We start from the raw sequence: 13,089 nt of genomic DNA, 5'->3' as shown, positions 1-13,089 counted from the left end.
AGCTCTGCACTAGATTCCCGAAGGGAATCATATACTCTAGCTCTGCACTAGATTCCCAAAGGGAATCATATACTCTAGCTCTGCACTAGATTCCCAAAGGGAATCATATACTCTAGCTCTGCACTAGATTCTCAAAAGGAATCATATACTCTAGCTCTGCACTAGATTCCCGAAGGGAATCATATACTCTAGCTCTGCACTAGATTTCCGAAGAGAATCATATACTCTAGCTCTGCACTAGATTCCCAAAGGGAATCATATACTTCCTATGATCCGATGAGTATTTAGGTAATTCACGTTGGTCTCTGTAGTTATTCTAGTTGCTTTGGTGAGAGTTGTGATGGTGGCTGCAATGGTAAACTATGATTTATACCTGAAATATGCAAATTTTTCTAACAAAACATATGCTATACAATAAATATGTTATCAGACTGTTATCTGATGAAGTTGTTTCTTGGTTAGTGGCTATTTATATCTTTATTCGGTCGAAATTGTGATAGCTACCTATGCAGGAAAAAAATGGTGGGAAAAAAAAGTTGTGTCTTTTGCTATCATGGTTAGCTAATAGATTTACATATTGTGTCTTCCCTGTAAAACATTGTAAAAATCAGAAATGATGGCTGGATTCACAAGATGTCTATCTTTCATCTGGTGTCTTGGACTTGTGATTTAATGATATTTAGATGATAGTATTTACTTGTGACGCTATGCTAGGCTATGCTAGTCAGCTTTTTTACTGATGGGGGTGATCCGGGATTGTGTGCAAGTAGAAGTTAACGAGAGAATCACTGACATGTTGTCATCTGGTCCTTTTGTGGCAGGGCTAAAATGCAGTGGAAATGTTTTTTGGGGATTCAGTTCCTTTGCATGGCAAAGAGGGACTTTGCAATTAATTTCAATTCATCCACGTCATCCGACCCCTTCCGTCATTATACATACAGACAGCTAGGATGGTCAGTGGTAGATGTGAAAATGTCTTGAGCAGTGGGTGTTGACAGAAGACCTCATCAGTAATCACTGTTCAAATGGAAAGGTTTACATATCGACAATGTTTGATTGAACTTGCAACACCTGTGTTTGTTAAAGATGTTAGAGATAAGTTGAAGTCCTAGCATTCTCACAGGTTAAAACAGGTAATTGTGAATTAGGATAGTCTGTGATGACATTCCTTTACCTTTCATTGCCAGTATCCAATATCAAAGGCCTAGCTCTCTTTATTTATGATGGACAGTTCTGTTAGGGTCCAGCTGTCTTTATGTATAATAGACAGTTCTGTTAGGATCTAGCTGTCTTTATGTATAATATACAGTTATGTTAGGGTCTAGCTGTCTTTATGTATAATAGACAGTTCTGTTAGGGTCTAGCTGTCTTTATGTATAATAGACAGTTCTGTTAGGGTCTAGCTGTCTTTATGTATAATAGACAGTTCTGTTAGGGTCTAGCTGTCTTTATGTATAATAGACAGTTCTATTAGGGTCTAGCTGTCTTTATGTATAATAGACAGTTCTGTTAGGGTCTAGCTGTCTTTATGTATAATATACAGTTCTGTTAGGGTCTAGCTGTTTTGATGCATATTGGACTGTTAGGGTCTAGCTGTTTTGATGCATATTGGACTGTTAGGGTCTAGCTGTCTTTATGTACACTGCTCAAAACAATAAAGGGAACACATAAACAACACAATGTAACTCCAAGTCAATCACACTTCTGTGAAATCAAACTGTCCAATTAGGAAGCAACACTGATTGACAATAAATTGCACATGCTGTTGTGCAAATGGGATAGACAAAAGGTGGAAACTATAGGCAATTAGTAAGACACCCCCAAAAAAGGAATGGTTTTGCAGGTGGTGACCACAGACCACTTCTCAGTTCCTATGCTTCCTGGCTGATGTTTTGGTCACTTTTGAATGCTGGCGGTGCTTTCACTCTAGTGGTAGCATGAAACGGAGTCTACAACCCACACAAGTGGCTTAGGTAGTGCAGTTCATCCAGGATGGCACATCAATGCGAGCTGTGGCAAAAAGGTTTGCTGTGTCTGTCAGCGTAGTGTCCAGAGCATGGAGGCGCTACCAGGAGACAGGCCAGTACATCAGGAGACGTGGAGGAGGCCGTAGGAGGGCAACAACCCAGCAGCAGGACCGCTACCTCCGCCTTTGTGCAAGGAGGTGCACTGCCAGAGCCCTGCAAAATGACCTCCAGCAGGCCACAAATGTGCAAATGTGTTTAATATATTTGAGTTCTTTTGTTTATCGTTTTTATCTAACAGAGTTGAGTGGTAGAAACTAGTCCTCATATTTGACCACTTTGTCCCCACTTGTTCTCTTCAGGGCTATAGTGAGTCCACTAAATGGCCAGTCTGAATATCTACTGAAGAAATGGTACAGGAGGAGCCACAGCTGCTACTAATAGCCACTCTGTAGACCAGGAAAAGGTGCTTTATATCAGGGATTATCTGTAGTGGGGCCATATTGAATCCCAAGGCCTCAATGTGAATAAGATGAGAATAGGGACCTTGTGTTTTTAGACGGTGTATGATTGTGAAGTCCCCCCCCCCCCCCTTCTTTAAGTTAACACTTAGGAGACATGTTCAGTTCATCTGGATCTAGGTTATGTTTATCTCAACTGATTACTAGCAATATTGCTTTGTAATTTTCACATTCAGATTAGTCACGCTTTGAAGATATTGCATTGTCTATTTCCTCTTTTCTGAAGAAGTGCAATCTAATTTAAGAAATCTGCCACACAATGTCACAACCATCTCTTCATTTAGAGAAAATGACTGTTGTACTTCCCTGTCGTTTGTTTACAACAACATCTACACTTGTTTACTATGTTAAACTTAAACACTTGTCTGTTAACTTTAATAATATTGAAGTGACAATTGTGCATATGAAGAATTCAAATGTTAAGATTTGTTCTTCTGTAAATGAACCTTTTATTAAGGAGGAATGTGTTTTGCCTTGCATCTGAGGGTTGTCTGCTCATGCCGATGTTGATATTCCAACTTTTAGTAGCCCTCCCGAGTCCAGTGTAGTAGTAGTGTAATAAGGTAATAGTGGTGTAATAGTAGTGTAATAGTAGTGTAGTAGTAGTGTAATAGTAGTGTAATAGTATTGTAGTAGTAGTGTAATAGTAGTGTAGTAGTGTAATAGTAGTGTAATAGTAGTGTAATAGTAGTGTAGTAGTAGTGTAATAGTAGTGTAGTAGTGGTGTAATAGTAGTGTAGTAGTGGTGTAGTAGTAGTGTAATAGTAGTGTAGTAGTGTAGTAGTAGTAGTGTAGTAGTAGTAGTGTAGTAGTAGTAGTGTAATCAGGTAATAGAGGCACAGTTTTGTAGCCCTCTCGAGTCCACAGTTACTTGATCTGTTGGAAACTGTGTTATCAACACAGACGTATTTCAAGTCTGTAACGATGTCTTTGTTATAAGCATTTTCTAATGCACTTTGACTAGCATAGACAATTGAAATGTTATCATTTGCCCTGTTTTGTTTGTACTTTGTGTTTCAATTTAAATATTGGGGTTATGTAGTAGCTTACCGGCTGTGACCTCACCTACAGTAGGTGACGTAAAGCAGGAATAGTAATTACATTTAAACAATGGATTGTGAATATTTATGTTATTATTTCACCAACCTTCATAATCATTTCTCTGATATGGTATGAAAGATTTGACAATCATTATTTCGATTTTATCATTCTTGTATTGGCATTGAGGATCCGTTTTTGAAATTGACATGTGGATATGGCATTGAATAATATGGAGTACATTTGTTTTGTCAGGTTTTAGTGACCCAATGACCACCTAATTGAAGTTCAGTGTTTTAATATTCAGTACTAGGACAGTGAGCTGTGGTATTAGACCTGTAATGATATGAATTCACTTCCTGATACTGAGGAAACAGAAGTGCTATAACTTCTCTACCAGTATTATTCTCATATTGGTTTTCAACATGTAGTTCAATTAGGATTTGTCTGCAATTTAAATCATCTCATTTAATAATTCTGGGCTCCCAACTGGTGCAGCGGTCTAAGGCAGTGCATCTCAGTGCTAGAGGCATTGGTGGATGCCAGGAGAATGCTACCTGCCCGAATGCATTGTGCCAACTGTAAAGTTTGGTGGAGGAGGAATAATGGTCTGGGGCTGTTTTTCATGGTTCGGGCCCCTTAGTTCCAGTGAAGGGAAATCTTAACTATACAGCAAATAATGACATTTTCGTTGATTCTGTGCTTCCAACTTCATGGCAACAGTTTGGGGAAGGCCCTTTCCTATTTCAGCATGACAATGCCCCGTGCACAAAGCGAGGTCCTTACAGAAATGGTTTATTGAGATTGGTGTGTAAGAACTTGACTGGTCTTCACAGAGCCCTGAACTCAACCCCATCGAACAACTTTGGGATGAATTGGAACGCCGACTGCGAGCCAGGCTTAATCGCCCAACAACAGTGCCCCCTCACTAATACTCTTGTGGCTGAATGGAAGCAAGTCCCAGGAGCAATGTCCCAACATCTAGTGGAAGGTCTTCCCAGAAGAGTGGAGGCTGTTATAGCAGCAAAGGGGGGACCAACTCCATATTAATGTCCATGATTTTTGAACGAGATGTTCGACAAGCAGGTGTCCAAACGCTGAAACGACCAGCATGAGTCTGGTTCCTCTCAAAGTTTCTGCCTTCCAGGGATGTTTTCCTTACCACTGTTCTTCTGCTTTTTAGGGTCTTGGCCGGGTTACTGTAAACAACGACTGTTGGGGCTTTCTGAAAATGTTTGATTGACTGGTGGTATCCTCTGTCCTGTCCAGGTGGGTGTTCATCTATGAGAAAGGCTACCAGTCGTCAGACACGGCCGTGGGTTCTGTCTTGACTAAGATGAAGGGGGTGGGTTACACCAACGTGACCGGAGAGGAGAGGATCTGGGACGTGGCCGACTATGTCTTCCCTGTACAGGTGGGTCATTGGCTGAGTGTGGATCTACTAAGGTAGTATTGTTATAAGAAGGGCATTTTACTGAATGAATGAATGACATGAAAGGTCACCGATCTCTAGAACCTTTAGGAACTGAGCCTCACAGTACATCTACCAGTGTTCTGTAATAGTAGTGTAGTAGTGTAGTAGTGTAGTAGTGTAGTAGTGTAATACTGTAAAAGTTCTGTAATAGTAGTGTAGTAGTGTAGTAGTGTAGTAGTGTAATACTGTAATAGTTCTGTAATAGTAGTGTAGTAGTGTAATACGGTAATAGTTCTGTAATAGTAGTGTAGTACTGGTGTAATGTTAGTGTAGTAGTGTAATAGTAGTGTAATATTAGTGTAGCAGTGTAGTAGTAATGTACTATTAGTGTAGTAGTGTAGTAGTAGTGTAATATTAGTGTAGTAGTGTAGTAGTAGTGTAATATTAGTGTAGTAGTGTAGTAGTGGTGTAGTAGTAGTGTAATATTAGTGTAGCAGTGTAGTAGTAATGTACTATTAGTGTAGTAGTGTAGTAGTAGTGTAATATTAGTATAGTAGTGTAGTAGTAGTGTAATATTAGTGTAGTAGTGTAGTAGTAGTGTAATATTAGTGTAGTAGTGTAGTAGTGGTGTAGAAGTAGTGTAATATTAGTGTAGCAGTGTAGTAGTAATGTACTATTAGTGTAGTAGTGTAGTAGTGGTGTAGTAGTAGTGTAATATTAGTGTAGTAGTGTAGTAGTAGTGTAATATTAGTGTAGTAGTGTAGTAGTGTTTTTTTATTTTTTTGTTTTTTTTATTTTACCGTTATTTTACCAGGTAAGTTGACTGAGAACACGTTCTCATTTGCAGCAACGACCTGGGGAATAGTTACAGGGGAGAGGAGGGGGATGAATGAGCCAATTGTAAAGTGGGGATTATTAGGTGACCATGATGGTTTGAGGGCCAGATTGGGAATTTAGCCAGGACACCGGGGTTAACACCCCTACTCTTACGATAAGTGCCATGGGATCTTTAATGACCTCAGAGAGTCAGGACACCCGTTTAACGTCCCATCCGAAAGACGGCACAGGGCAGTGTCCCCAATCACTGCCCTGGGGCATTGGGATATTTTTTAGACCAGAGGAAAGAGTGCCTCCTACTGGCCCTCCAACACCACTTCCAGCAGCATCTGGTCTCCCATCCAGGGAATGACCAGGACCAACCCTGCTTAGCTTCAGAAGCAAGCCAGCAGGGTGGTATGCTGCTGGCAGCATAGTGGTGTAATAGTAGTGTAGTAGTAGTGTAACAGTAGTGTAGTAGTGTTGTAATAGTAGTGTAGTAAGGTAATATTAGTGTAGTAGTGTAGTAAGGTAATAGTAGTGTAGTGCTGTAGTAAGGTGAACATAGTGTAGTAGTATTGTAATAGTAATGTAGCAAGGTAATAGTATTGTAATAGTTGTGTGGTAGTAGTGTTGTAGTTGTTTAGTGGTATTGTAATAGTAGTGTAAACGTATTGTAATAGTAGTGTAGAAGTAGTTTAGTAGTAGTGTAATAGTAGTAGTGTAGTTGTGTAATAGTTGTAGTGTAGTAAGGTAAAAGTGGTGTAGTAGTATTGGAATAGCATTGTAGTAAGGTAATAGTATTGTAATAGTACTGTAGTAGTAGTTTAGTAGTAGTGTAGTATTATTTTAGTAGTAGTGTAGTAGTGTAGACGTATTGTAATAGTTGTGTAGTAGTAGTGTAATAGTAGTGGTGTAGTAGTGTAATAGTAGTAGTGTAGTATTGTAATAGTAGTGTAGTATAAAGTACTACAGAGAGATTCATCTACGGAAGTCAGAAGACGTCTGACAGACTGACAAAGATAAAGATTACGGAGACAGGAGTTTAAAACACTCACCTCCTGATTGTCAACAAACAGGCGTGAGAGAGAGAGAGACTGTACCTAACTTTCACCAGTGGTTCCTTTTGTACGCACCCTGATCCTGCTCACACGTTAGGCAAATACAGAGACAAACATGAGACTCTCTGTAAACAAAGTGACAGTCCGTTGTTTGCCCATGTCTAAGCCATAAAGAAAACACTACTGTGTGCTCTGAGAGGGGTGGCCACGGTTGGTCTATTTCATTCTGAACTGGTTGACTGAGGAGGAGGAGGGAGATCAATGCCAAACCGTAAGAAGATGATAAAACACATATCTAGATTATTCAGTTTATGTCCGTATCTATTTACCTATAATATTCAAGGTATCTACCTGAAGATGACCTTGTCTGTTATAATGATATACAGTATGGTATTTGTTTATCTATTCGCGGTATCTACCTGAGTATCCCGGTGATTTCCAAAACAATTACATTGATACTGGTTATATAGTATTTGATTCAGTGATTCAACGTTGTGTTACACCCAAAGGCATTTATTTTCTAGACTATGAAAATAGGTTGTGCATTTACAGTAGTATGAAAATAGGTCGTACATTTACAGTAGTATGAAAATAGGTCGTACATTGAGCATTTACAGTAGTATGAAAATAGGTCGTGCATTTACAGTAGTATGAAAATAGGTCGTGCATTTACAGTAGTATGAAAATAGGTCGTGCATTTACAGTAGTATGAAAATAGGTCGTACATTGAGCATTTACAGTAGTATGAAAATAGGTCGTACATTGAGCATTTACAGTAGTATGAAAATAGGTCGTACATTGAGCATTTACAGTAGTATGAAAATAGGTTGTGCTTTTACAGTAGTATGAAAATAGGTCGTACATTTACAGTAGTATGAAAATAGGTCGTACATTGAGCATTTACAGTAGTATGAAAATAGGTCGTACATTGAGCATTTACAGTAGTATGAAAATAGGTCGTACATTGAGCATTTACAGTAGTATGAAAATAGGTCGTACATTTACAGTAGTATGAAAATAGGTCGTACATTGAGCATTTACAGTAGTATGAAAATAGGTCGTGCATTTACAGTAGTATGAAAATAGGTCGTGCATTTACAGTAGTATGAAAATAGGTCGTGCATTTACAGTAGTATGAAAATAGGTCGTACATTGAGCATTTACAGTAGTATGAAAATAGGTCGTACATTGAGCATTTACAGTAGTATGAAAATAGGTCGTACATTGAGCATTTACAGTAGTATGAAAATAGGTTGTGCTTTTACAGTAGTATGAAAATAGGTCGTACATTTACAGTAGTATGAAAATAGGTCGTACATTGAGCATTTACAGTAGTATGAAAATAGGTCGTACATTGAGCATTTACAGTAGTATGAAAATAGGTCGTACATTGAGCATTTACAGTAGTATGAAAATAGGTCGTACATTGAGCATTTACAGTAGTATGAAAATAGGTCGTACATTGAGCATTTACAGTAGTATGAAAACAGGTCGTACATTGAGCATTTACAGTAGTATGAAAATAGGTCGTACATTGAGCATTTACAGTAGTAGTAGTACAAATGGTATTGTACTATTGTCACTACACAGACATGTCTTAATTAGATTCATCCACAATTCAATCATACTGACCAACTGCATTGTCAATTATCTGCCATTCTATAACATTGACAGGAGTAGATGCTATCCCATCGGTCTCTTTGCATGATAATAACCACTTCTTCCCGATGTGGTCACAATCAATGACTTAGGATCCAGTGACCGAAATGACTCAAGCATGTCATCCAGACTTGGGTTTATGTACTGTTTCATATCTTTCAAATACATTAGCCTGCCTTGAGTGTCAGACGGCCCGAGGTTTGCATTTTGGAAAGCTTGGGCCAAGCTCACAAGCAAGTTTAATCAAGCTCGGCTAAATGATTTGAAATAGTATCTGAACCCAAGTCTGATGACATCTAATGCAGTTACCCAGGCAGGAAGGCGTCCTGTACCAGTCCTTATTAATGCAGGGCCACATGTACTGTACTATATATGGCCTCTACATATGAGTTAGTTTACATTGACATGAATGACATCATGGTCAAGACTAGGGAGAGGGCCAATAGAAGGAAAGCAGATAGCGAGGGTCATAGATATATTGTTACTGTAACGTCCTGACCAGAGTTCGTATGTGTTTTGCTTGTTTAGTGTTGGTCAGGACATGAGCTGGGTGGGAATTCTATGGTGTGTGTCTAGTTTGTCTGTTTCTATGTTGGGTTAAATGTGTTGCCTGATATAGTTCTCAATTAGAGGGAGGTGTTTGACGTTTCCTCTGATTGAGAACCATATTAAGGTAGGCTGTTCTCACTGTTTGTTTGTGGGTGATTGTTTCCTGTGTCAGTGTTGGTGCCACACGGGACTGTGACGGTTAGTTTGTTTTGTCATTTTGTATAGTGTCTTGTTTTGTGTTTATTAAATCATGGAAAATGACCACGCTGCACATTGGTCCTCAGATCCTTCTCGCCTCTCCTCGTCCGAGGAGGAGGAAGAGCTAGACTGCCGTTACAGTTACTAGAATGAGGAAGTGCCTAGACCAGGGCTATTTTACTGCACCCTCATGTTAATTCAGTCATTATATTTCTATGGGGAGGGCTATAGGTCTGTTACCATAACAACAGTGACAAAAGGTTTGTCATGTTGTAACACATGTTACACATTTAGGCCAGTGAACTATCAAGTTAGTTGGGAACAGCCCAGTAGATAGAGAGGTAAGATTATGTATTTTTTCCAACTGACCAAGAAGGGTATGTCTGGTCTATGATCTTATGTTTATTATTTTTTCATTGAATGCACTGTCAAATGGTGTATCTTTAAGTACCGCCGGGGGCTGATGGGAGAAAAGAGGTGTCAAATATCTGACCTGACGTCGTATTTTTCGAGTTCCCAGTTGTTTTGAACGCGGTATCTGTTTGTGACCTAGAATCGCAAAATTCTACAGCATTTAATCTGTAAAATGTTTTTTTTTTTAGATCTCTGTTAGGCATCTGGAATAAGCGCAAAGCATTCCCGTTCCGGTGCGCCTCTCCAAACAGTGGATCGATTGATCGATTGATTGATTATAGGCTTCCAAACGGAGTTGCTGAACAATTGAAAGAAACGGGTTTTAAGGGGGAAGTCACGTCCTGACCATAGAGAGCCTTTATTTTCTATGGTGGAGTAGGTCAGGGCGTGACTGGGGGGGGTTAGTCTAGTTTATATTTTCTATGGTAGAGTAGGTCAGGGCGTGACTGGGGGGGGTTAGTCTAGTTTATATTTTCTATGGTAGAGTAGGTCAGGGCGTGACTGGGGGGGTTAGTCTAGTTTATATTTTCTATGGTAGAGTAGGTCAGGGCGTGACTGGGGGGGGTTAGTCTAGTTTATATTTTCTATGGTAGAGTAGGTCAGGGCGTGACTGGGGGGGTTAGTCTAGTTTATATTTTCTATGGTAGAGTAGGTCAGGGCGTGACTGGGGGGGTTAGTCTAGTTTATATTTTCTATGGTGGAGTAGGTCAGGGTGTGACTGGGGGGGTTAGTCTAGTTTATATTTTCTATGGTAGAGTAGGTCAGGGCGTGACTGGGGGGGTTAGTCTAGTTTATATTTTCTATGGTGGAGTAGGTCAGGGTGTGACTGGGGGGGTTAGTCTAGTTTATATTTTCTATGGTGGAGTAGGTCAGGGTGTGACTGGGGGGGTTAGTCTAGTTTATATTTTCTACGGTAGAGTAGGTCAGGGCGTGACTGGGGGGGGTTAGTCTAGTTTATATTTTCTATGGTAGAGTAGGTCAGGGCGTGACTGGGGGGGTTAGTCTAGTTTATATTTTCTACGGTAGAGTAGGTCAGGGCGTGACTGGGGGGGTTAGTCTAGTTTATATTTTCTATGGTGGAGTAGGTCAGGGTGGGACTGGGGGGGTTAGTCTAGTTTATATTTTCTACGGTAGAGTAGGTCAGGGCGTGACTGGGGGGGTTAGTCTAGTTTATATTTTCTATGGTGGAGTAGGTCAGGGTGGGACTGGGGGGGTTAGTCTAGTTTATATTTTCTATGGTAGAGTAGGTCAGGGCGTGACTGGGGGGGTTAGTCTAGTTTATATTTTCTATGGTAGAGTAGGTCAGGGCGTGACTGGGGGGGTTAGTCTAGTTTATATTTTCTATGGTAGAGTAGGTCAGGGTGTGACTGGGGGGGTTAGTCTAGTTTATATTTTCTATGGTGGAGTAGGTCAGGGTGGGACTGGGGGGGTTAGTCTAGTTTATATTTTCTATGGTAGAGTAGGTCAGGGCGTGACTGGGGGGGTTAGTCTAGTTTATATTTTCTATGGTAGAGTAGGTCAGGGCGTGACTGGGGGGGTTAGTCTAGTTTATATTTTCTATGGTAGAGTAGGTCAGGGTGTGACTGGGGGGGTTAGTCTAGTTTATATTTTCTATGGTGGAGTAGGTCAGGGTGTGACTGGGGGGGTTAGTCTAGTTTATATTTTCTATGGTAGAGTAGGTCAGGGTGTGACTGGGGGGGTTAGTCTAGTTTATATTTTCTATGGTAGAGTAGGTCAGGGTGTGACTGGGGGGGTTAGTCTAGTTTATATTTTCTATGGTAGAGTAGGTCAGGGCGTGACTGGGGGGGTTAGTCTAGTTTATATTTTCTATGGTGGAGTAGGTCAGGTCGTGACTGGGGGGGTTAGTCTAGTTTATATTTTCTATGGTGGAGTAGGTCAGGGTGTGACTGGGGGGGTTAGTCTAGTTTATATTTTCTATGGTGGAGTAGGTCAAGGTGTGACTGGGGGGGTTAGTCTAGTTTATATTTTCTATGGTGGAGTAGGTCAGGGCGTGACTGGGGGGGTTAGTCTAGTTTATATTTTCTATGGTGGAGTAGGTCAGGGTGTGACTGGGGGGGTTAGTCTAGTTTATATTTTCTACGGTAGAGTAGGTCAGGGCGTGACTGGGGGGGTTAGTCTAGTTTATATTTTCTATGGTAGAGTAGGTCAGGGTGTGACTGGGGGGGTTAGTCTAGTTTATATTTTCTATGGTGGAGTAGGTCAGGGTGTGACTGGGGGGGTTAGTCTAGTTTATATTTTCTACGGTAGAGTAGGTCAGGGCGTGACTGGGGGGGGTTAGTCTAGTTTATATTTTCTATGGTAGAGTAGGTCAGGGCGTGACTGGGGGGGTTAGTCTAGTTTATATTTTCTACGGTAGAGTAGGTCAGGGCGTGACTGGGGGGGTTAGTCTAGTTTATATTTTCTATGGTGGAGTAGGTCAGGGTGGGACTGGGGGGGTTAGTCTAGTTTATATTTTCTACGGTAGAGTAGGTCAGGGCGTGACTGGGGGGGTTAGTCTAGTTTATATTTTCTATGGTGGAGTAGGTCAGGGTGGGACTGGGGGGGTTAGTCTAGTTTATATTTTCTATGGTAGAGTAGGTCAGGGCGTGACTGGGGGGGTTAGTCTAGTTTATATTTTCTATGGTAGAGTAGGTCAGGGCGTGACTGGGGGGGTTAGTCTAGTTTATATTTTCTATGGTAGAGTAGGTCAGGGTGTGACTGGGGGGGTTAGTCTAGTTTATATTTTCTATGGTGGAGTAGGTCAGGGTGGGACTGGGGGGGTTAGTCTAGTTTATATTTTCTATGGTAGAGTAGGTCAGGGCGTGACTGGGGGGGTTAGTCTAGTTTATATTTTCTATGGTAGAGTAGGTCAGGGCGTGACTGGGGGGGTTAGTCTAGTTTATATTTTCTATGGTAGAGTAGGTCAGGGTGTGACTGGGGGGGTTAGTCTAGTTTATATTTTCTATGGTGGAGTAGGTCAGGGTGTGACTGGGGGGGTTAGTCTAGTTTATATTTTCTATGGTAGAGTAGGTCAGGGTGTGACTGGGGGGGTTAGTCTAGTTTATATTTTCTATGGTAGAGTAGGTCAGGGTGTGACTGGGGGGGTTAGTCTAGTTTATATTTTCTATGGTAGAGTAGGTCAGGGCGTGACTGGGGGGGTTAGTCTAGTTTATATTTTCTATGGTGGAGTAGGTCAGGTCGTGACTGGGGGGGTTAGTCTAGTTTATATTTTCTATGGTGGAGTAGGTCAGGGTGTGACTGGGGGGGTTAGTCTAGTTTATATTTTCTATGGTGGAGTAGGTCAAGGTGTGACTGGGGGGGTTAGTCTAGTTTATATTTTCTATGGTGGAGTAGGTCAGGGCGTGACTGGGGGGGTTAGTCTAGTTTATATTTTCTATGGTAGAGTAGGTCAGGGCGTGACTGGGGGGTTAGTCTAGTTTATATTTTCTATGGTG

At 40.9% G+C, this 13,089-nt stretch overlaps 1 protein-coding gene across 3 annotated transcripts in view; it reads left to right on the top strand.

The window, feature by feature from the left end:
• The window catches only part of p2rx1 (purinergic receptor P2X, ligand-gated ion channel, 1), a 52,363-nt gene that overhangs the window by 4,913 nt on the left and 34,361 nt on the right, over positions 1-13,089 (top strand). For all 3 annotated transcript variants that reach the window (XM_055941518.1, XM_055941517.1, XM_055941519.1), the window contains exon 2: positions 4,793-4,937. In XM_055941518.1, coding sequence (XP_055797493.1) covers positions 4,793-4,937 — 145 coding nt within the window. The remainder of the gene's footprint in view (positions 1-4,792; positions 4,938-13,089) is intronic.

The sequence above is a fragment of the Salvelinus fontinalis genome, chromosome 13 (assembly GCF_029448725.1).
Source record: "Salvelinus fontinalis isolate EN_2023a chromosome 13, ASM2944872v1, whole genome shotgun sequence".
Lineage (NCBI taxonomy): Eukaryota > Metazoa > Chordata > Actinopteri > Salmoniformes > Salmonidae > Salvelinus > Salvelinus fontinalis.
This window is presented reverse-complemented; position numbering and strand designations above follow the sequence as displayed.